Genomic DNA, 26,138 nt, shown 5'->3' with positions numbered 1-26,138 from the left:
CAAGAGCACTCCAGTTTCTTTTTCCACCTTCTTTCTCTCTCCCATAAAGCTGTACTATTAAGTAATTTTCTGACTTTTTATGAATCTAAACACGCTGAAAAAATTAAGAAACTCTTTTCTTTGAAACCAGATTATAGATACACTGCTTTTTCCATCTCAGTGAGTCTTTCGTCATACACAGGTCCTTAAAGAGTACTGATAATGCCTTCCAGTATCATACTGATGTCTGCTAAACTCACTGTTAATCCTCCATCCCATTAAATTTTAACTTACGAAAAATAATGAGGGCATTGCTTTTCAGATCTGTTTCATAAAGAGCAAGAAAAGATACAAGACATTCCAATCCAGAAGTGTTTTACTTAATTACTCCACCGCATTTTCAGTATGGAAGACTAAACTTCTGTATTTGTTCATTTTACAGAAAATGTTCACCAGCAGAGCTTCTGTGCAAAGTTTTAATAACTCATCTTTTATAAAGTTACCACTCAATACAGGTACATTTCTTCCTGATCTAAGTCATAATTTTACATACCGCTACCCTGAAAGTACTGCTGGATGACTGAAGGAGCTATAAATCAGAAAGTTTTTAATCATTCACACTTGTTAAATTCTGTAATCTTGAACTCTATTACATAAATGACTGACATCTGCAATCTTGTTGCATCTATACTGTTTGATTTGTATGTACATAAATAGTTGCCACTGACAGCTGTCTGCTGCTACACTGCAGCAGAATATTTCATCTCAGCAGAAAAACCCATTCATTTTAGGTGCATATGCTGCTTTTTAAAGACAACCATAAAGCCTGCAGAGCACATACCTTTTCATAGTAAACTATTCCATATTCTTTATCATCGCACTTGACGCAACGGAATTCAATCATCAGGTACATAAAATTGGAGCTTCGTTTTTCCCTCTGAGGAAAGAGCCACCACAGATGCGTATCATTTATTGCAGGGCATCAATCATAAGCATTCTCAATACAGCAATTGCCCTACTTCCTTTGTGCTGTAACTGATTAATTAGGTTATCAGCTGTTGTAGCAATTATTTAGTTAATCATTTCATAGAACTACTTGAGACCATATCGCCTCCTTCCTGACATTCTTACTACCTCACATTCCCACTTCATAATACACATTCACATTTAACAGACGAAAACCTATTTTCATCAGCAGTTTCCAGCTGTGGGCTAAAGGTATTAAAAAATGCAATCCGGAATAATCAGATGACCACTGGGTAGTTGGTGTTTGCTTTTTTTTTTAAACTAAATCATTACCCATAATTATGCACACCAAAGAAAAAAACAGAAGACATGGAAAAAGCAATTTTTTTAAACCAATACCATAAAAGAGACAAAATCAAACTTGGACTACAAGATTATATTTCCAGCTTATTGACTTTCACAGGAAGATTTGCTCGTGTATGCATTTTTAAAAGCTTTACCTAGAAAAATTTGAGCTTAGAATTTTAAAATCTAGATGGGAAACAAGAAAAAGTTTAACAATGAGTAATTTCAGTTCATTTAATGCATTCATAATGGCTTGACTTTCCACCATAGGCAAAGCGGTTCTCTATTTAAAGCACAAGTCTAGGAATTTTTGTTTTGCTGTACTTTTACTGTCAGTGAAGAGGAAAAAAAAAGAAAAAAAAAAGAGGAGAAGCTTATTTCTAAAAGACATCGAAGTATTTGTGACGTTTATAAAAACACAGATTTCAGTTAAAAAAAGAATCTGATTTCCAAAGCTTTAATTACAGATAAGACAACAAAAATCTCAGCAAAAACAAAAAAGAGTTCTTTGCTGCAAGATGAGTATAACAAATTAAACAGTTTGAGCTGATTGTGCCCAATGAGGGTTAAAATCTCATTCAGGCATTAAATTATCAGATTATTCTCTTTTTTTAAAATATCCATTCAAATCTTACAAATGTCTTTTCTCAGCACTCAAAGTTAAAAAAAATAAAGTTGAACAAGTCTGAAGCCAAGGAACAGGTCATATGTCTAAAAAGCTTCCCATCACAATCTAAATCCTAGAGCTAAGTTAGTCATGCCTAACAGTGTTTGTTCCAAGCTGTTCCAAATTATTAATAAAGTCTGTCTTCCATGATCAAGTTCACTTGAAGCTGAAAACAGGTAAGACAGCTATGTACCGTGGTGGATGAAACGTTGGACGTAAGCTGGCCACGTGCACAGGCTGCCCCAAAACCAACTCTGTGCTGTGCTGCTCTTCAGCAGGGCGGGCAGCAGGTCATGAGAGGGGACTCTGCCCCTCTGTGCTGTGAGACCCCACATGCAGAGCTGCATCCACTTCTGGGACCTCAACACAAAAAAGACGTGGACCTGATGGAGGGAGTCCAGGAGGCTACTAAGATGCTCCACTGCCTGGAGTGCCCCTGCTGTGGAGACAGGCTGGGAGAACTGGGGTTGTTCAGCCTGGACAAGAGGAGGCTCCAGGGCCTTTAGAGACCCTTCCAGTTCCTAAAAGGGACCTGCAAGAGAGCTGGAGAGGCACTTCAGACAAGGGCATGGAGTGAGAGGACTTTACTGTGAGGGTGCTGAGGCACTGGCACAGATTGTCCAGAAAGATGGTAGAAACCTCATCTCCAGAAATATTCAATGTCAGCCTGGATGGGGCTCAGAGAATCCTGATCCAATTGAAGATGTCCCTGCTCACTGCAGAGGGGCTGGACTAGATGGCTTTTAAAGGTCCCTTCCAAACCAAACTACTCTGTGATTCTCATTGGTGCTAAAGTAAAATCAACTTCAGGCTTCCAAAGAATTACTTTTTCCTTTATCATATGCACTAGCATTTGAAGAAAAGTAGGACAAGCAGTTAAGAGTTAGTCTCCTGAACAACTGAAGGCTCATATTAGCAAGATAAAACCCCCCAAAATTCCAAATCTGATGTACAATGACTTACCTCATTGATCATTTCTATTTCTCTAAAGGTGAGTCGGTCCAGCCAGTCCACCTTCACCATGTGACCTTGCCGATGAGACTTGGTGAGCTGCATGAAAAAAACATGATAACAGCTAAATTGCTCAGTGCAAGAAAAAGAACACAAAAATTGCAACAGAGACACTAATATGAAATCAGAGGAAAAAAATAAAGGAACTGAAAAAAACCTCACCTTGTACAGCATACACATAGTAACATAGTACACACCTTGTAAACGGACAAACCACAACATAAAAATAAGTCTACTATCTAAAATACCAATCCCAGCAAAGACCATAATAATTATCCAAGCACATCACCTTTGCATTTTTAACATAGCAAAAACAGAAACATATTTTTAAACTAAAGGCATGTGAGAAAGACATTCCATTTTTTGTATTACTATATTTCATACAGTAAAACTCACCAAGCCAAACAAAACTAAAGTATTTCAAAAACTATCCATATTGAATAATTCTGCCCTTGTCAGCCTTACCTAAACAGGTTTCCAGACTGGGTCTGTAACTGCATCAACTGAAGATCTTAGAGCAAGTCACAGACAGTTTGCTCTCTCTTTCTTTCAGTCATCTGATAAGTAGCTCAAGTTTTATTGCTAAGTTTACAAATTGCTGTAGCAACAGCAAGGAAGTTGTTTAAAGGACTCATTAAGAATGGAAGATAAGATGAGAGCATACTACTTGCAGTTTCAGATACACTAACACAATTGTTTATGAAACATCCAGCAGCAGACCACACAAATGAGAAGATCATCCCTTCAACTCCTAAGAAATCACGTGTTCTTCAAAAGAAATCAGTAATTATTGCAGAATGCAAAAGATGCAGAGGGACTAGAAGACATGAAGTTCCTTCATCTCTCAGAGAAATCAGTATCTGCCTAGAAAATAACTAGCAAAGAGACCCCTCAAAATTATTCTTCTTAGGGTAAAGTTTACAACCATTATTGCATTATAACTTTGTTCTGTGGCCAGCCTGCCCACCCGTGAGTATCTAAATGGGAACAGGCCATACAGTCACACCCACTGTCACTTCTTGCCCAGCTGTGGGACAGGCAATATACAGAGACCTCAGAGAGTAGGAATGGAAGGTATTGGACACAGGAGAACACAACAGCAGCCTGCTGCTTCCACACAGAACTGGAAATGGTATTAGTACAAAAAAACAACACAGAAGATTTAAGACTTGGCATACACTGGGAGATGTCCAGGTTGCAGTCTGTCAGATATGTGCACTAGACGTTTCACAGCTCAACACTAGAGGTACACCAAAAATAAAATTTACTATTTTAGTAAACATAAAGAAAATAGAGAAGTAAAGAGTTTGCACCAATTGTACTGCTTCGTTATTCTCTCTCAAATACCCACTAAACTGATGTCTTAACAGTACAAGCACAACTATGTTGGGCTGAAGTCTATCTAACCAAAGTCTTGGGGAAAAAAATTTGGTCACAAATTCTTAGTTCATTTTCTTGTTCACTGCACTAGAGAACAAAGAAAATAGAAGTAATATTGTATGTTTCAGAAGAAATTAATTAATATTTTAAACCTCTAAACCTGCCTTATAGAGGAAAAAAGTCATAATACAACAATTTATTAGGTCTGCATACAAGACCTGGAAGATCTGTGGGCATAAAGATACACATGAAAAACTGTTGTCTTGGATTAATATTTAAAGCTTAAAATAAGAGAAAAGCTAGTGTATCCCCATGAGGGAAAGAAGCATTCATCATCTGCTACTAAGTAAGATGCATCCCCTTAGATAGTATCTCAACATTATCTAATTTCATTCAGCCAGCAGAAGGTGTGAGGGAAATGAATGGATCAGAAAGAACTTAAGAGTACTTTAAGCATAAGTAGAATAAATTAACACACCACTCACAGGAGAAATATCTTAATGTCATTAATGTTGGAGCATGATAAAATATTCCACTCTCTTTCCATTAATATTCCTTACTATACAAAAAATCTGCATTCACAATGCTTCCAGAATGCAAAGCCATGGCTTTTTCATCAGTAGCAATTTTACTAGCAACGTTCATGTGTTCTGTGAGAGCACAACCATATAGCACCTCAACATGAAAGGAGAGACTTGCCACAATATCAATTATTTAAGGCAAAAGGATGCAACTCCTTGACCAGCCAGACACTGGTTTTATATAAATTCTGCGTAATTATAAAAAACACATACAGACATAAACTCAGAAGCATGTCAAGAGAAGAGTTATCTTTTAGATGGAGAAAAGATCTTTTACAAGCTCTTCTCAAAAGTTACCTGTTATCTGGAGGAGTCTAGTTTGGGCTCTGGTACCAGATATCAATCAATAGCACAACACTGGACGAGTCTGTTCAATAAACAGAAAAAAAACCAAACCAAGAACAACAAAGTCCACACAAACTCACCCTGTACGTACCTAGTCCTAGTTCTTTTACCTGTATTTAAATATACCTTCACAGAGAGTAGTATGAGGAGTCATTTAGCAACTGATGAGTAAGACACAGAAAAACTGAAGCTGACTGTGTTTGAACAATGGCTACTTAGGAATGACACATCACAAGAACCTCATCTGCTGTGTAAACAGCTGTGCAAATGAAAGCTCCCATAGACACACTACCCAGAAACCCTACTAATTTCCCTAGTGTCTGACGGTAAAATGTTTTTATAAAAAGGAGCACAACAAAATATCAGTGGAAACACTCATCCTTCAGAAATTAGCATCTCCCAAAACAGCTTTCAGAAGAATGGGGGCAGTGATGTTATTAGCTTTCTGTTAGCCATTAACTACAACTCTCAAATGGGATGTGAGAGAATTCCCTCCTATTCCTCAGAGGCCTTGAGCCATCATCTTCCAAATGCAAAAATAACAGGCTAAAACAGAATGACCTATTTTAAAACTGAAGTAGTCTACTTTATTTGTGCTTTTTGAGCTAGAGAGTGTGAGTGGTAATGTTTGCATAACAACTAACATGAAAGGGATGGCGTACACTGTCAAAGCCTTTCTCAGAAACCCACTGCATCCATCATATTACCATGTGATGAACTGTAAACAAGACTTGATCTTTAGTGTCTGTCTACAGAGATTCTTTAGGCCAGAGGACATTTCTTCTACTATGATCAAGAAATGGGGAACCACTGGCTTTAATAAGCTTCCCATTATAAATTCAATGAAAGCTACACTAATAAAACAGGGACCCTAATGAAAGTTAGTTTACTGCTATCATAAATCTCTAAATGAGAAAATGGTTCTATCTTTCACTGGGAGTTGCACAAAGGTCTGGATAAAACCTGGGAGACCAAAATTAAGAAGAAAGCTCACTGAGTAAGTGGACTGAGTGGTTTGGAAAGCTTAGGGTAAGCTTACCTGAATAATCAGAGATCAGCTAGTAAAACCATCCAGTAACTAGCACACTCTGATCAATTCCAGTAGTTTTGATGGCAAGAATATACTCTGCCATCAAAAGCTTGGAGGCAAAAATACTAACATAAATATTCATGAGCTTAAATGAATGAAACTTGGGTTAATTTTTTCAGTTTTATTCAAGCTCTTTCTAATGTAGAGGTATGTCACACATTTCTGAACGCTACACCAGACAGCCTCAAAGTTAATGGATGGCTTCTGAAAGAAACCAGACTGTCCTCACAAGTTACTGTTAAGAGATGTTCTTATTAAACCTGATGAATTTTAGCTTTAAGCATCCTCAAGGCATATTCATGTTTTAATTCTTTACAAAGAATTCAAATCTTAAGTTGTTCCAACAGAATGCTGTGTGTATTAGAAGGTACTTAAATGTCCCCTTTTAAAAAACATTTCAGAAGCAATCAAATATGACCTGCTTTACTCCTTTGTATAAATCCTTTGAAACACCTAAATAACCAAAGGAAGAAAGCTCTCATGTGAGAAAGCAGAAAGGAAGCTGTCTTCACTTCACTCCAGTGAAATGCACGCTTGTCACATACATTTTAAAGGTTACTTGCTATTCCATTACCTTTGCCAAGCGGCTCATTTGATCTTCAGAGACTGTACTGCTGGTTCTCCCAGGAGTTTTGGTGGGCTCTGAGCCATCAGCTTCTACGTTGGGCCAGACTTTCAAGTCATGCATTCCTTGTCGAAACATACTGCAGGGAAAAATGCAGAATCACTTCAGTAAATTCAAAATAATACAGCTGTCAGTAATCAAAGTTCAGCAGCAGCTGCAAGAAAATGAAGGGGCTTCTTTTGCCAAAACTACAAAATTGCATAATTGAACTCTACTGCAAAAGTGCCTTGCACCTTGTGCCCTCTACAGCCTTTATTTTACTGGAACATGGAGTTTAGAAGAAAGTTGTGAAGCCTGAGATAACTTACTTGGCAAGTGGAAGTAAAATAGGTCACTCCCAAAGTCAGTGGGGTGGTACAAATGCAAACTGAGGAGAAAACTCAACCTTCACAGTTTTATTATTTGTAATGAAGTGTTCCTCTTGTATTCTTGTATAACGAAAGTATTCCTCCTGACTTGCAAATTATAATAGTAACTCTATGTCAGCCAGTATGAAAATAATCAACTAAAAAACTACCTTAGTTGCATTTGAAGATCAATAAAAATAAAGCAGCCTTCTGAGCTGCCAAATAAAAAAAAATATATATACCAAGCAAAAAAAGCCACAACCGTCCACACACCACTTTCTCCACCAATGCTTGAACTTGAATTGATAATTGAAAGCATGCAGTGAACAGAAATTTGCAGGGTAACTGACCACATCTTTTCTGTGCAAAACGCTGCTTCTCTTGCATATTTGAGCTGATCCACCCATAAAAGATGCCCCAAGAAATAAAGTGCATTACCTTTGCCAACAAGAGCTGATCACCTAACTCTAACAAGTTCAGGTAAATACAACTGATAGGAACATTTTAAAAAGTAAACCATTAAAAATGAGAAATAACAATTAGAAAGACTATCTGATCTTGAATTTATACTTTGTGAAATACTACTGCAAAGGTTTTCATTTACAAACTACAAAATTCAAAACAGTTTTGTTGGTTTTTCTCCATCTACTTCATCCAAGTCCCACATGATGGAAGTAAGACTTATAAATGAAATTTATTTTTATCTTTTTCCAGGTACTGTGCTCTAATGCTTTAAAAGCTCCCAGCAGTCTTTGGGGCACAGTCCAATTGATCCAGTTCAGTTTTTTGCCCTAAGGCAATGTCATTCTTTTTTGTCTAAGCAGCATTCTCAATGAGAGAGATACAACCTCTCTCTACAGTCACTTTCTGCATTCAAGCATCATTAGAGCAGCTTTCCTAATGATTATCTAAACTTTTCCTGCACTTCAGTATAACCTTATTACTTCTCATCCACCGGCAAGACAAAACAGGCTATTTCTCCCCATTTTCCAACACTAAGTACATATTAGAAAAATGTTCCTACGTTCTTTTTTTCAGCCTCACTAGGTTCAACACCTCCTCCATCACACCTGTTTGCTAGATATTCAATGATACAGACTGCCAGTAGTCAGAAACTTAAGCTTGAGTTGGTTGCAAAGAACAGAACATACCCCAGCTGAGCAGAAAAAGAAAGGATAAGAAAGGAAAAAGGATACAGCAGTGTCTCTGATGCACATACTTGTAAACTGTTCATGTAGTCAATGTTGTTTGCACATTTTACAAGAGCACGACAATGCTGAACCACACAAAGCTAAAGAATCACTCTAAACTACAAGTCTCTTCCTCTGTTTTCCTCAGCAGCTGCTCCCCACTCTGTATGTGATAACAATCAATTGCAAAAAAAAAGTACCTGTGCTGCATAATCTTCCTTAGACCACAACCTATTTTTCAGTCACCTTTGCACTTAGGCAAGATCCTTTCAAGGTACTGTTCACCTTCCAGCACACTTATAATCATTCCCACCTTAGTCTTACCATCCACAAATTTACTGAACACACCCTCTATTGGATCACAGCATATTAACTTTGAAAGGTGCTGATTTACTGAGTGACATTTTATTCCCTATAAATAACACTGCTTTCACAGACTAATTGCAAGCCAATTAAATAAACTGTTTTAAGTAATCAGTACTGGCATCCATGCATTACAAGGGTGTAGATGTGATTTCAGCACTTGCCATCTTAAAATCCAAGCTTGTAGATCGTAAAAAAAAAAAACAAACAAACAAAAAAAAACAAAAAAAAAAACAAAAAAAAAACCAAAAAAAAAACCAAAAAAAAAACCAAAAAAAAAAACCAAAGCCTAAATTTGGTGTTTTACAAGAGAAGACTTATTTCATACAACACTGCAGCAAGTGTGAAATTACACTCAGGAATAAATGGAGCAAATCACCTACGTATCTTGATTTTTCAAACGTGGAATTGTTAACCTAGTTACCTAGTTTACAAAGGATTCAAAAACTTAATCCCTCATAACCCCTGCTACCTTACTATTCACAGGTGAGCTTCAGATGTGCACCAGAGAAAAAAAAGCAGTATACCCATATTTTCCGAAGAGCGAGACCGTTGTTCCTCCCACAGGAATGGCTTTACCAGGTCCATACACATCCCAGATGGTCAGAGCCACCTGAGCATTGCGAGGCAAGTCTGGATACTTCACAGGCAGTTTCAGCCACTCGTTCCAGCTGCAGAGAAACACTATTTATTAGTCACAAAACTTTAGAATTCAACTTACTCTCTGTTAATTTACACAACCCAGATTCTCCTCAGAGTAAAAATTTCTTAAGGCAGATGGACTGTCTTCCTGTGGGCTTTAACCATACAAACACCTGTCTGAAGCATGAGTAAAAGGCTACAGACCAAAAGAAACATACTCTGGCTTGATGACTGTGTAGCAAGGATCAGGCTGTCAGCAAACAGCATGAAAATGTGCCACTCCAGGCCCCAGAAGTTACTTAAGCAGCAAGACATGCCCAAGCACACAAGTAGCATTTTTATCGCTTACCCTTTACACAAAAAGGTTGGTTTTGTGCTGTCAGTATAACACTAACCATACAGACACTTGAAGAAACATAAGCCATTTTGTAGAACACAAGAGAAAACAAATCTTTGTGATAGAAACAAAAACTTGATGCCCCAGTAACTAGGAGGAATATGAAATAAAAGGCAAGTCACTTACTTCCATCTAGTGCTAAAAGCTTTGTAGGAAGTTCTAACTGGAAGAGCAAGAGGCTTCCCTTCTGCAAACACCTGGCAAGTTACATACAAGTCAGAACAGGTCTCCTGGTACAGTCCCGAGAACTTCAGCATTGGATCTTCTAAGAGAGCTTTGTAGCTTTTCTGTTCTCTTTTCCCTTCCAGACTTCCTCTATGGGGGAGAGGGCAAGGGAGGAAGAGGAAAAAGAGAAAACACAAATAAACCCAAATTTATTCTATCCATAGTGGAAATCCTATTGCATTTCCGTAGCTTATATTTAAATTACCCAGTTCTGAGGCTATTTTCACTTTGCATTACTTGCTGGTAGTGAAATCCAAACACCAGAGAGGAACTTGGGATGTAAAATGCTGAGCAAACACAAACTGTATTATTGCCGTACTGATTTAGGGAGGGGTGGGGGGAAGAGCAGGGAAGGCAAGAATTACTTGTTTGTCTTTTAAATGGAGGTAACTTCTAGTACAACCTGTGGATTTTCAGACAGCCCTTAAGTAGGGCAACAATAAATGAGATTACATGTGCTGCTATTATTAAAAAAGACAAAATAAACATCAGATTACATGTGCTCTGAACACTATTCGGGAAAAATAAAACAAAACAGCTATGGTAAGTAAATCTTAATTTTTAATATCTATGAAATGTATGACTGAATTTGGGAGTCAATCATCTCTCCAACCTACAACAAAATAAAGTTCACTTAAGCAGATTGTTAAAATAAAATCTGGTTAATGCCTTGCAACACTTTGCTACTGTTAACAGGAACTGATGGAATTTCTCAGGCTTCAGCTATACCACAATGAAAACAATCATGCACATTAGATATCTGACTGTGGATGCACATCTTAAAACAAACAAAAAAACAAGGAACTGTAGTGGTGGTGATGGGAAAACATGTAAAATCAATCTTCCACCAAACAAAAATCTATTTGTTTCACAAAACTACTTCAGAGTAAACAAACAAGTTACTTGCAAGGAACTGGCACTGCACATTCTAAGGATGACATACACTTCTCTGTGCTAAAATAAAAAAACGTTAGTTATAATTTTGCTTGGTGGAACGAACTGTCAAAGAGGTCACATGAATCTGGCTCCTGATGGCACAGAACGGTCTGGGCTGGCAGGGAATTTAAAGACGATCCAGTCCCAACCCCTGTGATGAGCAGGGCCACTTTCCACTACCATCACCTGTTCAGAAGTCAAACAACCCTGAATAAGCTTCTCCAAGTTAGTCTGACAGAAAAGTGGAACATACTTTAACACAGCACCATTGGGTGCACTACATTTTAGAATCAGCATCCCTCCTACACAAAACTTCCCATTGCTGTGATGAACAAAAGTAGCTTAAAAAACAAACCAAAAATTACATCACTGTGTGGTAACTCCAGCTTCAACAAAAGTGCTTCCGCATGCCCAGGTAGGAATATATTTATGTGCTGCACCACCTGGATCTTCCTACAATAAGGCACCCCACTAAGAGCACCGTGCTCTCACAGGAGCATGGAAGCAAGCAGCAAGAGTGTCACCAGTTTGTCTCCTTCCCTTAACACTGAGGAGCGAGCTCTGACGCCGTGCTGGCCTTTCACTTCCTGAAGGAAACTTATCGGAAAGAACGGGCGAGAATATTTACAACAGCATGTAGTGACAGGACAAGGGGGGATGGCTTCAGACGGAATAGCTCTAGATTAATTAGAAAAAAATTCTTTACTATGAGGGTGGTGATGCACTGGCACAGGTTGGCCGGAGAAGCTGTGGCTGCCCCATCTCTGGGAGCGTTCAAGGCCAGGTTGGACAGGGCTTGGAGCAACCTGGGATAGTGGAAGGTGTCCCTGCCCATGCAAAGGGGTGTAACAGGACAGGCTTTAACGGTCCCTTGTAACGCAAACCAATCTGTGATTCTATGACAGGTGAGAAGCTATGGGAGCCTGCACTGACAATTGCTGTCTTACAGCACCTGAGGACACGGGACATCTGACACGCGCTCGCAGCACAGCCCCAGCTCGGTCCCTCGCCCGCCCCGTCCCGCCGTCTCCCCGCGGGCCGGGACGCTGGCAGGGACGCGGCACCCGGAGCTGAGCCAGCACCGCCTGTCCCCAGGCACCACCGGGCTGCGGCACCAGCGCACCCCGCCGAGGGGTTGGGCGGCCCGGTACCCCCCCTCTTCCCCCCCAGCGGCAGCGACCGCTTCCCACTAAGCCCCGACGCAGCTCACTCACATCTTCAGCTGCACGTTGATGTCCAGGTCGCAGCTGTACACATAATAAAGCCTCTCAGTCTCGCCCATGGCTGCCGCCGCCGCTGCTCCCCGCCCGCCCCCTCAGCGCTCGCGGGCTGCACAGCCGGCCTCCCCGGCCCCGCTCCGAGCATGCGCCGCTGACGCCATCTTGAGTAAGGGAGGAAGGAGCAGTGCCGGCCCTTGACCAAAATGGCCGCCGGCCCGCGGGGTCCCCCCACCGCCCCCACCACCGCGGGTGCGCGGAGCGTAACATGGCGGCGGCAGCCCTCAGTAGCGAGATGGCTGCGGCTCCGGCTGCGCGCGGGATGGCTCCTGTGCCGCCTGAGGGCGGAGAGGGATGGCGCCTGGCAACAGCCTCATACAATCACAGAGTATGCTGAGTTTGAAGGGACCCACAAGGATCGAGTCCAGCTCCTGACCCTGAACAGGATACCTCAACTGTGTGGTAGGAACCGTGTGTTTGAGATCATTGCCCCAGGGCTTCTTGAACTCAGACAGGCTTGGTGCTGTGACCACATCCCTGGGGAGCCTGTTCCAGTGCCCAACCACCCTCTGGCAGAAAAACTTTTTCCTGTAATCCAACCTAAACCTCCCCTGACTCAGCTTCATGCCATTCCTCCAGGTCCTATTGCTGGTCACAAGCGTGAGGAGATCGCTACCTGCCCATCCTCTTCCCCTCATGAGGATCTTGAAGACCACAGTGAGGTCTCCCCTTAGTCTCCTCCAGGCTGAACAAACCAAGTGACCTCTGCTACTGCTCTTAAAACTTCACCTCCAGACCTTTCACCATCCTTGTGGGCTCCTTTGGACCCTCATAGAATAGTTTGGGTTGGAAGGGAACCTAAAGCTCCTTGATTTCCAGCCTCCTGCCATGGGCAGGGACACCTCCCCCTAGCCCAGGGCTCCATCCCCTAGACCAGGGCTCCCCCCAGAGCTCAGAGCTCTATCCAACTGTGCCATTATTTATGAACAGAAGTTCAGAGGTAGTAACTTTTCTAGTAAAGCTCATCTATTATGATTAATTAAGTAGTTTACATACGTGTTCAATAATCTCAGCTCAAGGAAAGGGTCTTCACCAGGGCAGGGGTCACACAATGATTCTACATCTGGCAGACACAACCAGAAACTGCCCACAACTAAAATATTGTAAATAACGATATGATTTCAAAAATTATTTAGTGTTTTGAGAATTAATACAGACAGTGGGCACTTTTAAGTGACAAAAATATAGATACTATGTGCATATAGTCATTATTATGCTATACTTGCTCTGTCTATGTAGGCAAAGCAGCTAGCACTGACAAACAGTTTTGTGTTTTGATCCATCACAGCTGCTGAACTTCTCAGGACTGCTGAACAAAAGTATAAAAATGTGCTATTTTGGTCTAGTTCACTATACTTAGAGCAGTACTGGTCCTCAGGAAGGACCCAGACAGAGGTCTCTCTCCCAGCATAGCTCAGACTTAAAAAAAAAAAAAAAAAAAAAAAGATAATTATCACCTGGAAACAGCATTTTCTCTTCCATTTTCACATCAGGACAGGGTTAACAGGTGGATGTGGAAGGACATCTCAGCTAGTCCTCTTCTCCTGCAAGCAGCTATGAGGGAAGAGGCCAAAGCAGGGGAGTGAACACTTCTTTTAAGAGAAAGAGGACTTTTTTTTCCCTCTCAGGTGCTGTGACCAGAAAGTCTTTCCTTCCTTTCTTTTTCTACAAAACAAACAGGAAACTAGAGAAGTTCCTGACCCAAAACGATGTATCACTAAAACGAAGTCTTTGCTTTCTGGCACTACCACGCTGGCATGTATCATGAGTGCAAAACATAACTTAAATATAATGAAGTTAACAAATTCCTCGCAGTAAAGGTGATCTTTTATCCATATTTTTCTATCTTCATTCTCTCCTTTCTGATCATATTTACAGTTTCAACAGCCCTGGTAGTTGCCATTCATTTGTTGCTTGCCTTATAATTTTTGATGGCTTTTGTTTGTTTGTTCCTTTGGGTCCAGCCCTATTTTTTGTTACATAAAATCTCTGCTTTCCCTAATAGGAATAAACAAGCATATTTTTCTTCTTGGGTGTGAAGAAAAAGTAAAACATAAAACTGTAAAAATTTAAAAGACAAATAAATCTCACAGTTTTAAGGCTAAGCAATGTATGTCTGTGTGCACAAACAGCAAGTATATTCATTTGTGTGTACCTGTTTTGGTATGATTTTTTTGTCAGGAAAAATTAGAATTTTTCTCAATGGAACTAGTAGTATCAGTCACAGTCTATTTTTCACCACTGCAGGCATTTTTGGGTCATTATTGAAGCTTTGTTAAAAAAAAAAAAAAAAAAAGGGAAAAATATAAGGGGAAAAAAATTATAGCAGGCCTCTGAAATCAACATTAAAAAAAGTTTTTGAAGTGGTTTATCTCCCAGCTTTTTCAGATTCCAGTGTGTCTAACTAGATAAGCAAATTAGGTGAAGCAAAAGAAGAGAAAAATGTTTAGGAGAGACATTTTTGACAATAAAATTGAAGAAAGATTCTATTTCAATCAGAAATGTCACTTTATACTACTTTCTCATATTAATAACCTTACATTTCTAGGTTCTCAAATACTGCCACAAAGGCAGATAGAAAGAGTATTTTTCACCTTGAAGGGTCCTGAAGCACCTGGAAGAGGCGGTAATGAACATCCAGAACCATTGCCTATGCTCTGACAGCTCTGGCTGGAGGTGACGGGTGTCTGTAGTGCCACACACCTGCAGCAAGTAGAGCTGAATGGGGCCCTTCCCTGTGGAGCACATGCAGAGCTAGATGAGGACATTATCCTGTTTTACTCTCTGCTGCCACTTCTGTATGTCCTTCGGGGCACTTGACATTTGTGGCCACATTCGTACTAAACGATAAAAAGCAGCCACGGTGGGCTGTTGCCCTGAGTTGAGTAGTTCATATGACTCACAGCTACCCTCTCTTGATTTGCCCCCTGCAGAGTGGTCCATCCATATCCCAAGTGGTCCATCTCTTCTTTCTTCTAAGCTTCAGTGACCACTCCTGTGGCCAAAATACATGATTACTTATGTGTGCGTTTTCCAGCTCAAAGTGCCTGATGTCGTAGCAGACACTGTGTGAGGCTCTGGCTCAGGTTTCCCAGAGAAGTTTTGGATGCCCCATCCATGGAAATGTTCAAGGCCAGGTTGGACGGAGCAACCTGATCTAGTGGATGGTGTCCTTGCCCATGGCAGGGGAGCAGGAGGTTGGAACTAGAGGATCCTTAAGGTCCCTTCCAATCCAAACCATCCTCTGGTTATATGATTGCATGTGATATAAGGGTTGTTTTACTGCCTTTGGGAAGGTTTTTTATAGTGTGATATCTAGGGCACATCATGAGGGCACTTTGTGGTGGTTGCAATGTTTCTGTTCTTGACCTCTTGAAGTAGGGCAGGATTGTTCCAAGTGTTGTGTTTCAAACAAGATGCATCTGTTCTCCTGTTGCTGATCTGCAGCACACCCATAAGCAAACTCTCCTGGCATCTCTGGGTTTCTTCCTTGAGGAGACTAATAGATACATCCCACAAGGGAATCTGGGAGTGAACTGGTGGGCACACTGTACAGGCAACTGCATATATGTCGATAGCAGGAGCAAGTTCTGGAAGCAAACCAGAGTGTCAAGATTCCTGGTGCTCCACCTGCATTGTGAAGCCAATTCTGACCTTCATTGTGCCACCAGAAGAAGGGGCATGTGTCCCTTCTAGGCTTGGGGTGAAGCTGAGAGAGACATGAGGGACTTTGAGGACTTATTGGTGGCCAGTTCCTCCTGCTTATGGCCCACAACCCCATTTCAAGGAGTTCTGTGTTCCAGCAATGCCATAGAAATCAGTCTCCTGCTCCAAAACAGCCCTGCCTGGCCCAGCCATGGACTCCACTAAGCCAATTCCCACTCTTAGACTAATGTCCCATCCCCACAGAGGTGCCTGATGTCCCAGTCTGGACCTGCCCTGGTGGCACTGCAAGTCTTCCCTTTTTTCAGGTGGATGCAGTGGGATAGGTCCTGGCTTTCTCCCCCAGGACAGCCCAGACACATGTTGCTGTAGTGCTCTAACATTTACCTGAATGTTTGATCTTGAAACACCAGTGTAACTCAGCATATGTAAGTGTTTACAAGTTCTTTGGAAAAAAGTATATCAAGAGAAATCGATTTTTTTCTCCTGAAGACTATAAGTAACTGGCTAGCTACACCTACGTTTAGTTACTTGCTGCTATTATGCCATTCTTGTCATTGGAAAAAATATAGCAAGCATGAGATTGACACTCTTCATTGCTCTGCTCATGCATTAGAATCTCCCCCACCCCTCTTCTGGTTTTCAGTCTGATAGTTTGTCAGCTCCCAAAAGTCTGATGAGGTGAAGCGTCAAGAAAACAGTGGGAGCAATAGAGAGGTCTGCTGCTGACACAATTCTCTTTGGAGGGAATGGAGCTATTTTTCTTGTTGTGAAGCAGAAGTGTCGCTCGCAGTTCACATTCGACTGATAGACACAGAGAAATATGTAACCTCTCAATCCCACCAAGAAAAATATGCCATCTTCCAGAGGACAATGCTGATTCCTCGTATACCATCTACTTTCTGCTAGAGGGGCTACCACAATAGGCAAGGGGACTGATCAGATATTCAGCCAGGTCCCACGTTCCTTGTAAAGACTTTCAGCAAAGTTGCTGAAAGTAGCTGTGTTGTCAGACTCATTTTGTCTTTCCTGAATGTGGACATCTGTCCAGTAAAAACTGGACTGAGACAACTAGGAAGTATACATAACCCTTAGTGCATCTGTCAGATGATAATGACTTTCGGTCACTAATGAACTGGAACAAAACTGACTTGGCAACTGCCTTTTTTCCCTCTAGTAATATCCTGAGAAAGACTTTTCATGCTGGATGTACAGCAGAGAGAGCTTCTGCTATTCAAATAGTGATGGTCAGGTTTTCAGAACCACAATGGAGAGGTGGGTAGCCATGGTTATTGTATTTCATTTAAAAGTGGATAAGAATGGAGTTTTAGAAAAGATCCCTTCCCTTCCCTTCCCTTCCCTTCCCTTCCCTTCCCTTCCCTTCCCTTCCCCAAATGTATGTTTTACATTTATTTGTAAGTACATTAAAAGGTCGTTGATTCTTATACTGTAGATGCTGAGTGATTTTAAGTGTATGTAAGAAACAGTTCTTTTGGAGTTAAATTCAAACCTCGTTTTACCACTTGGGCCCAAAAACTGATTCTTCTCAGTTCTAGCCTTGGAACAAAGCTGTCCTTGTAATGTGTTCAGACAAATTCAGATGTAGATGATAGGGAGCTGGGAGTAGATGTCCAAGGTCTAACAGAGAGTGTTCAGCCAGCAGTATATACCCCTGCAGAGAGCTGGGGCTCTCACATAAGGTGGCTCTGTGGGTCCTGATCCAGAAAACACAAATTAATGTGTAAAGTTCTAATTGAAGACTTGGAGCACCAATTGCTTTGGTTTGTGGAATGATATTTACCTAACAAGATTCACTTTCCACCTGATTTTATATTTTTCTATTTTTCCATGGCTAAGTAGTACAGTCCTAGTGTATGCTCAGCCTATTCTCATTAAGTCACCCTATGAGTAAACAAACCTTCTTAAGTTCTTGTTTCCCCATCCTTGTGTCCAAAAACAACAGCATCATTGCTTGTGCTCAGATGAACCCAGGACTTGCTGGTGTCTTTTCACCTACTCAGTCCCATCTTTTGCTGTTACCAGCACCAGCTGCTCAGTCTGTTGCAGCAAGTTCCACTTTACAAGCTCCACTAAGACCATGAGATGGGTGTGCTAACTCCTGGTTAGAAACAACCTTTTTTATTTTGACACAGACATAGAGGTCTGTTTTTTCTGAGCCCAATACAGATTAGTGCTGCATTTTTTCTAATTTAAGGAACCAGATCCTCACAGTCTCCACTTGCTCCTGGGACATTTGTCATACCAGTCAGTCATCCCAGCCCTCAGTTGTCATTGATAGAACATAAAAATCAAAGAATCATTTAGGTTGGAAAAGACCTTTGAGATCATCAAGTCCAAATATTAACCCAGCACTGCCAAACTCTCTCCTAACCTATGTCCCCATGTTCCACATCTCCGTGTCTTGAAAATCCCTCCAAGAATAATGAAATTATGGAGAAGATGGGCACTCTGGTTGGCCTTACAACTTGAGTTCTCCAGGGAATAGGTAGACATGAACAAGAGTATTATTAAATGAATTCTTGATAATGATGAAATATTTGTTCTAATCCATTAAAACAAGGTATGATTTTACCTTTTTGCTCTTAGTATGCTCAGGTTTCATCACATCAGCTGAATATGAAGCACTGGATTTCTTTAAACACTGAAGTTGTTGAAATGACAGCAAAGCTCCTGACTTTCCTTTTGTTATGGAATGAGCCTCTGCAATAACTCTCTTTGGAAGAGTCCCTGAACTCATTCATCTCTATATAACTTGAACTCAATAAAGTTGCACTAGGGAAGAGTTTGGCCCATTAACTTTAGTTTTCTAATGCTGTTTAGTCAATAAGCCATATAATTCCCAAAACAAAGAAGGGGAAGGAATAATAATAATAGGAAACATGAAATGACAGCACAGCCAATTCAGAAAAGAAAAAAAAGAAAAAGCGGAAGCTGAACAAGAATACTGAGTCAGGTCATCACCTAGAGAAAATCAGTGAAACTTCAGTGAAATCAAGTAAATTGTATTCCATTACCTCAGATCAAGTCTTAGCATGTAGTTACATAATTTTAGGTTTTTCAGTTCTTTCTCCCCTGCCCCCCATCATAAAATTTGTTTTTCAAAAAAACCCAGTCTGCTAGATTTTGCAAGTTTAGTAGTCTGTTAACTGAGTAAGTAAAGATATAATGAAAGCAATAAGTGCTGAAACATCACACATGCAGTACATACCTCCAGCCAGTTCAATTTTATGCCTAAGGAGACTGGCAGAGTTCCTGCTGCGATTCAAATCTTATGTCAAATTTATAAACTTGTTTTCTCCATTCTCCTCTCCTATCCCCGTGCCCCATCAATCAGAGCTTATACCTGCACAAAAGGCTGATCCATCATTAAGGAGGCAGGTTGCAGCCAAATGTAAATTTGCACTTAAAAAAAAAAAAAAGAAGGAAAAATACTCATTCTGCAGGGCAGGGTCACCCTCTGACCCTAGGCAATCTGCCTCTCAATCTGCAGAACACAGGCTAAAATAATGTGGCCGCCGAACAAGCAGTAAACTTTCCTGCTTCTGCCTTTTTGAAGATTCTTGGAGTTGCTGCGTCTGCTGGCTGACACTCTGTCTGACTTTTAAAATATGAAAATCTCCTCCATATGCATTGAGCTCAGTTTTCTACTTAGCATTTCAAGAGCCCTAAGGACCTTCAGGGGAAAAAAAAAAAAAAAAACAAAAAAACCCCCCCATATTCTGAATTTTCAATTTTGATGACAATTTGCTTTCCCTACAGAATGTGCAGAAACAGCTTGAAAAACTTGTCAGCTGCACTAAAGGAAATGTTCCTTGCCATGGGAATGAGGGCACATCACTTTCAACTAACCTAGGGAAAACAAGTTTGACTCTGCACCCCATGCTTCCCCAAAGTAGGTGAACATCTCTTTTAGGTTGTTCCAAATAAGAAACAACAATAATAACAACTTTACAAAAAAACCCAAAAACAAACCAGCAAAATGAAACAAAACAACCTCCATAAACGTAAAACCCACAAACATAGGTTTTGACCATACAGTAAAGATAAAATTAAGTCCATCCATGCATCCATCCATCCATGCAGTTACAGAAGACTCCATTTTCATAGCATCTAAATACAAATAAGGATTCAGGTCATAAAAAAAAAATTGTTATTTTCTTTTAAATTAAATTGCCATGTTGGAATATGTAATTTTCCCTAGTCTGGGCTGGTCTCCCCTTGCATTAGAGTCAAGGGAAGGAGACAGTAATATTCAAGAGCAAGACAGCGACACTCACCTTTAATAATTGTGTGAGGTCAGGATGTACCCCCACTGCAGTCCTGCTTTTCTCAAAAAGCTTGTAAAGGGAACCTAGATGACATACTTGTATTAAACCTTGCTTTTATAAGCTAATATTAAATGGGGTGAATCCCCTCCTTTAGCTGAAATTTATGTATTTCTTCTGTAACCTCCACATCACTAAAGGGCATGCTGGAAGTGTTAATTCTTCAAGCACCAGACATGTCCAGATTTTTCAGGGTGTGTTGGATTTTGTAGCTTCTGTGCCACAGAGGAAAGATGCTGGGGAACTGGGAAGTTCAATGTTTTCCTCTCCAACCAACATTAAGGAAAAAACCATAATTGACCCTAAAGTGTTCATGTACAAGTTGTGGGGGTTCTTGCTCAGAAAACCCAAGGTTACAGAAGTCACTGTAGGATTTCATTAGTCTGGATGCTCAGTATTTGGCCTTCATTAGCCATCTCCAGCCAGACGAACTGCAAGCTGAGTTAGGAACAGGGGTGGTAAGTCTTGATTGCAGGGCTTGTGTTCCAGCATTAGACAGAATTTACCTTTAAACTCCTGGTTTTAGACACTGGACTGATGAGAATTGGGGGGTTTTTTGTTTGTTGGTTGGTTGGTTGGTTTGTTTATTTGTTTGCTGCTTTGACATTACAGTATTTCCATGTTTTACATGGGCTAGATGAAGTGTATGAATTGTAACATAATTTAGTATTTCTGCTGCTAATCCTGGTTTAGCTGTGACACAGACAAATCTGGTATTAAGCAAAGAAGTTGTTGCATAAACACACCAAATTCTGCCTCTCTTCCTTTCACTGGACTCAGAAATTGACACCAGAGCAGTCAGTTAGAATATGCAATTTATACTGCAGGCTATTTAAATGTTTTAAAATGGGAGCGTTCATTACTAATGCCTTCTCTAACCTTTTATTCAGGGTGAGATGCAAATAAAGCAGTGACTGATAAAGGGAGACATGAAAATGAATATGTATGTTTGCATAAGCTGTATTTCTTTGCTGTTGTGGAACAAATTCTGCTCTTAGTCCCATTTAAGCATCCACTGCTGATTTGAGTGTAGTTATGAGCATGCAGCTGAGGCCAGGATAAATCCTTACATCTATCTATTGAGTGATCGAACCATATTTATTATGGATCCCATTTCCATATGGAAGTGAAGCAGGCCTTGATCTCAAGGGCAGGCTCTGCAGCCTTGCCACTACAGCCCCATGACATGATACGGGTATAAGCCTCACTCCAGTGGGTGCTCATGTTGGCTACAAAGGGAAAAAAGTCCCATGTGCCTCTGCAAAATCCTGGGGAAGAGTCAGACACCAGCAATTAGAAACCTGTTATTTTCTTTTAGAAAGTATTTAATAATAAATAGAAGTGCTAAGCTCAAAAAAAGCAGGTTGAAGATTCATAATCAATTTTGTCATTGCTTTTCTTTCTTATTGGTAGGAAAAAAATTACTCACTTTTCTCCCACCCTCAGATAAGACTAGGCTTTTGCACTCTATTAACCCCAGGGACTAAAAGATAGACTGTTTTCTAACAGGTGAATTTGTGCTAGATAGCATTACCACAAATGCCAAGTCATTAAACATGTAATTGGATTTTTTTTTTTTTTTGCTATCTTAACTTTTCTACGTTATAAAGGATCTTTACAAATTAATGACAGAATATGAAGCTGCCCTGAGAGCTGTTTGCCCATTAAAAACAGGCATGAAAAACTCCTATCCCCATCACATAGAGAACTATCCCACCAATTTGCAATTACTTCTGCCACTGACAGTTCACTGGACTATTAAGTTATATTCTGCACCATGCTGCTTAAAGTAGTTAAGTCAGGCAGGTATTTTCTGCTTTTCTTTTTTCTTTCTTCTTCTTATTTCTAATTTTTTTCCCCTGATTGTGAAGCAATTAAGCTATGTCAGTAATGAAACAGCAGAATTTTAGTACTATAAAGACACAGTTATTTTAAAGATGGATCCCTGGAACTCACTGAGTAAATGTGCCTAGCACCCTGATCCAAAAATGTTTCTCTGAGTCTGTTCAGGACCTCCAATAAAAGCCTGTCCTATGTCGTTCACAGATATAGAGAGGCAAGAAGCCTTAGTAAAAAGCTAAAGAACTCACTTCTGCATCAGATAATGACAATGATAATGTTAGTGTTAATGGTAATTAGGAAAAGGATTCACTGTGGCTTTTTTTCTGCCATTTTATGAAAACCTTCAATTGAAAATGCAGTAAAAGATTAAAAAATATCACTTATGTCAAGAGCTGGAAACAAAAAAAATCTAAGGCTTTAGAAGCTCTTTGATGGGAAAATCTAAGTGACAGTTGTGTTAGCTTTACTATTAGGTGGTCTAGCCTTTAAACAGAAGTTTTAATGGCATTATTGGGAATTGAGTATGTCAGTGAAGCACCCTGTGTCCATGGATACCCCTCTATGAGTTAGAGCTATTGGAACAGTTGTGTTCTGTGCGCTGTGTGTGGTTTTACTTCTCACTGACCTCATCTCCTTGAGGTCCTTGTGATGTATCTAGTAAGGCATCTGCTCTTTGTAGGTTGGTAATTAAGTAACACACAATTCAGAAAATTGTAATTTACAATTTCTATGTTTCAAGTGGTAATTAAGGGAATGATTTCAGAAAATATTTATTAAATAGAAAGTAACCCATCTCAGCATGGCCAAGGGTGAGATAACTAAGATGTAAATGGACTTTATAAAAACATTGTGTCGAGTGTGGGCTTTCCGTCAAGGTTGCTGGTAGGATTCCTTTTCAACCAGTTCTGTGGTATCACTCATGAGCTTAGGAGGAATTGTAACTTAGCAACTTCTGATTTAAAAAGAGAGATCATCAGTTATTATTGAGGGAGGGGAAAAGCCTGTGCTTCATAGAAGTTGTGTGATGTCTGTGAATCATTACAGTGATGCAACTACAGGAAAGGCAAGTACAAAAAAAATCTAACAGTAACTTACAGGCACTAATGGCTACGAAAAGACAAATTCAAAATGGAGTGGCTACAGAGAAGAACTATTAAAATTAATAGGGGAATATAGAACTTATTTTATGTGGAGACATTAAAAGAGATTGGTCTTTCAAAAAAAAAGGGGCAAGAGCAAGGCAGGAGAGTAATAGTATTCCTGTATAATTATCTTTCCTCATGGGAACAAATAATTTTCAAGTTAAAGAAAAACGATGAAAAATGCAGATAGGTGCAGATAAATTGCATATCTGGGTGCAGCTGTCCTCTGGACAGAGAGTGCTGGGAACACCTACGTGCAATTTTGAAGCATCCTCTTTGAACATCACTGTGTCTTTACAGTACCTCCTTTACCACATACACTCCATGTATATATTTCAGTGCATCCTAATAGATGTCTTTTTTATAAGTCTGAACTCCAGTAGGTCTCTCAAGTAGATTAATGCTGAGATATTGCTGGATAAAGTGGTGTTTGTACTGGAAACAGCAACTCGTTCCACACTGGCCAGGTTTTCAGGATGTTTAATTTGCCAGACTTTTTCTTTCTCCGTCTTCAACTCTCTCACTGCAGTCTGGTTTGATATTTTCAAAATTTATCTTGGCTCTCTGATTCTGAGAACTTAGTTTGGCCCACCCAACTAAACAGGAGAAAATAACCAATGCTTTAAGGTGGTAAAATGCACTTTCTCCTCTCACCGTTTTTCTTTTCCTTGTATGCTGTTCTCACTCATTTCAGTTCAAAGATCTCCAGGCAGAGGTTTGAGTTCAGGTATTCTTTCATTTTTTAACCTCATACTTATTTACACTAGTGTGATTACAAGGTGGAATGTATTACTAAACCAATGGGAGATGATTTAACACCCCTTTCCCGGGTTTGGAATGATTTGCCAAGACTAATAATTTCAGAGAATTACTGTTTTAACTGCTCATGCTCCGTTCAAGCACTCCATTGCTACTCTGCAGAGCTGTATACAAATAATATAATTTTATAATGAGTGGAAAACCTCCTCCTCCAGCCTGTAAATTAATAGTTGAAATTTACTCTTGAGCAGACAGCTCATGTCTGGGCCAGTTCACACCTGGTATCACTTCAGGGCTTGTGTGAAATTCAGGCAGGCCATAGGCTTTGTGCTGGGTTTTTAAGCAAGGTTATTTTCACTCTGCATCGAGCAAGTGCAGTCATATGTTTCAATAAGGGACTTACCCGTTAGCATGTGAAAATGTTACTGCTAATTTTACACCTTGAAAACAAATCAAGGTTTCACAGTTCGAAAGCAGAAACCAACCAACTATAAACTGTCAGATTGACTGTGATCTCAGAATTGAATAGGTCTATTTGTTCTAACAAACAGTTAGGCCATTAAATTGCAAAGCCTTCCAGTGTTTGTCCAGGTAAATAAGGACACATCCAAATTGATTATCTGTTGTTTGGAGGTAATGATACGTAATAAACTATTTGCTCTGGGTAACGTAACAGAAATGTGCTGTAGGCCACAGATGTGCCATATCTTCCCCTGTAAGAGCAGGGACTATCCACTAGCTGTAGTCCAGGTCTCCACATTCCAGCCTCCTGCCCTCCCCACCCCTGCAGGCAAGATGCATTTGCCTGATGAAACAAATGTGTGCATTCTTCTTGCTCCCATAACCCTGTGTGATGCCCCTGCTTCTGCTGATGGGGATTCCTCAGAAATCTGCATGTGGGTACATCGGCAACTCGCAGAAAAAGACTTCAGGGACATTAAGTTTGATCCTGTTCTTTCTGGTGTCATTATACTCATTTGAAAAAAGAATATCTGTCATCACAGATGTCAGATCTACTGGCTGCCCAGCAATAAGTCTTGTGCTTATGTCAAAATGTCTCCAGCAGAATTTCTAGGATGAAAATTCACAGCTCAACATTAGGCAGCAATTTATGATGTATGATACAAGCAGCATGAGCAGTATTCTATCAGGAAAAGGGGGAATCTCTAAATTTTGTCAAATGGAAAGTAGTTAAATGATGCTTTTCTCAGTTAGGAACTTAACTGACTTTTTAAGCTGTCATATAAGAATTCTTTCCATGCACATATTCTTAGTATCTCCAGAGTTAGACTATGGTTATATGCAAATATGGCTGAAAATCTCATTGTTGGGGAGAGGGCATAAGCAGCTGGGACTGAGAAGCAGGGGCAGAAACATTTTCCATCAGCAGCAGGACCTTCTTTATGGGATCCTGCTCCATCACTTGTGACAAACACCAAATTGAATGTTTGTGGGGACAAACTCAGAGAGGGTAATAACCCGTGCTGAGGCAGTGTGAGAATGATAAATGTTTTATTGTCTTTATTTTTCTCACATCACTTGCCAGTTAGACTTACAAGGTGAAATTAGTAACCTTCTGTGGTGGAGTTTGTCTTGCCAAATTTTAGCTGACTGAAGTATTGAGTGGGATATTGTGTGTAAATAAAACACTTGAATTTAGACACCTAGAGATGTTTATGCCCAGGTTGGTGTTTGAGCTGTCCTTACAGCGCTGCCTGTGGCTCCTGAGGAGCTGCTGGAGCAGAACAGCCGAACAGAGTCCTGGAGCCTGGAACAGCACCATCCCCTCACTCTAGGAGCTTCACTGACTGATGGGTCTCTGGCACATCAGCAGAGCAAAGCATGCAAGGACTCAGCTCATCTTTCTTAATTTTAGACTGCTGCTGTGGTACCCTCCTGCCCTGGGCTGCCAGTCATGCAGAGGAGAGTCTCTTGAAGGCTCTTTATGAGGAGCTTGACCATCACTGGAGGTCGATGGCAAGGAACATGACCTGTATCGATGAGCAACCTTTAGAATCAG

The 26,138-nt window shown here is 40.3% G+C and overlaps 1 protein-coding gene and 1 long non-coding RNA gene across 6 annotated transcripts in view; one reads left to right on the top strand and one right to left on the bottom strand.

Moving 5' to 3' along the window:
- Positions 1-12,447, bottom strand: part of PIK3C3 (phosphatidylinositol 3-kinase catalytic subunit type 3) — a 67,019-nt gene extending 54,572 nt beyond the window's left edge. For 2 of the 4 annotated variants that reach the window (XM_042028764.1, XM_042028767.1), the window contains exons 1-6: positions 12,304-12,446; positions 10,055-10,243; positions 9,417-9,560; positions 6,939-7,068; positions 2,921-3,007; positions 821-916 (exon numbers count right to left, since the gene is read on the bottom strand). In XM_042028764.1, the coding sequence (XP_041884698.1) occupies positions 821-916; positions 2,921-3,007; positions 6,939-7,068; positions 9,417-9,560; positions 10,055-10,243; positions 12,304-12,371 (714 nt within the window). In that variant the 5' untranslated portion in view covers positions 12,372-12,446. Of the gene's footprint in view, positions 1-820; positions 917-2,920; positions 3,008-6,938; positions 7,069-9,416; positions 9,561-10,054; positions 10,244-12,303 lie in introns of all 4 variants that reach the window. The other 2 variants (XM_042028766.1, XM_042028765.1) reach the window with 2 other exon arrangements.
- A 61-nt stretch (positions 12,448-12,508) lies between these two features.
- LOC121664974 overlaps positions 12,509-26,138 on the top strand; it is a 48,819-nt gene continuing 35,189 nt past the window's right edge. Inside the window, exons 1-2 of one of the 2 annotated variants that reach the window (XR_006016183.1) lie at positions 12,509-12,768; positions 17,207-17,304. This is a non-coding gene — a long non-coding RNA (uncharacterized LOC121664974). The remainder of the gene's footprint in view (positions 12,769-17,206; positions 17,305-26,138) is intronic. The other variant, XR_006016182.1, reaches the window with a different exon arrangement.

Source organism: Corvus kubaryi, unplaced genomic scaffold (genome assembly GCF_017639235.1).
Source record: "Corvus kubaryi isolate FWS band 111438036 unplaced genomic scaffold, C.kubaryi_AGA036_p1.0 37308, whole genome shotgun sequence".
NCBI classification, from domain to species: domain Eukaryota; kingdom Metazoa; phylum Chordata; class Aves; order Passeriformes; family Corvidae; genus Corvus; species Corvus kubaryi.
The sequence above is the reverse complement of the archived record's forward strand: the minus strand, read 5'-3'. Positions and strand labels throughout refer to the sequence as shown.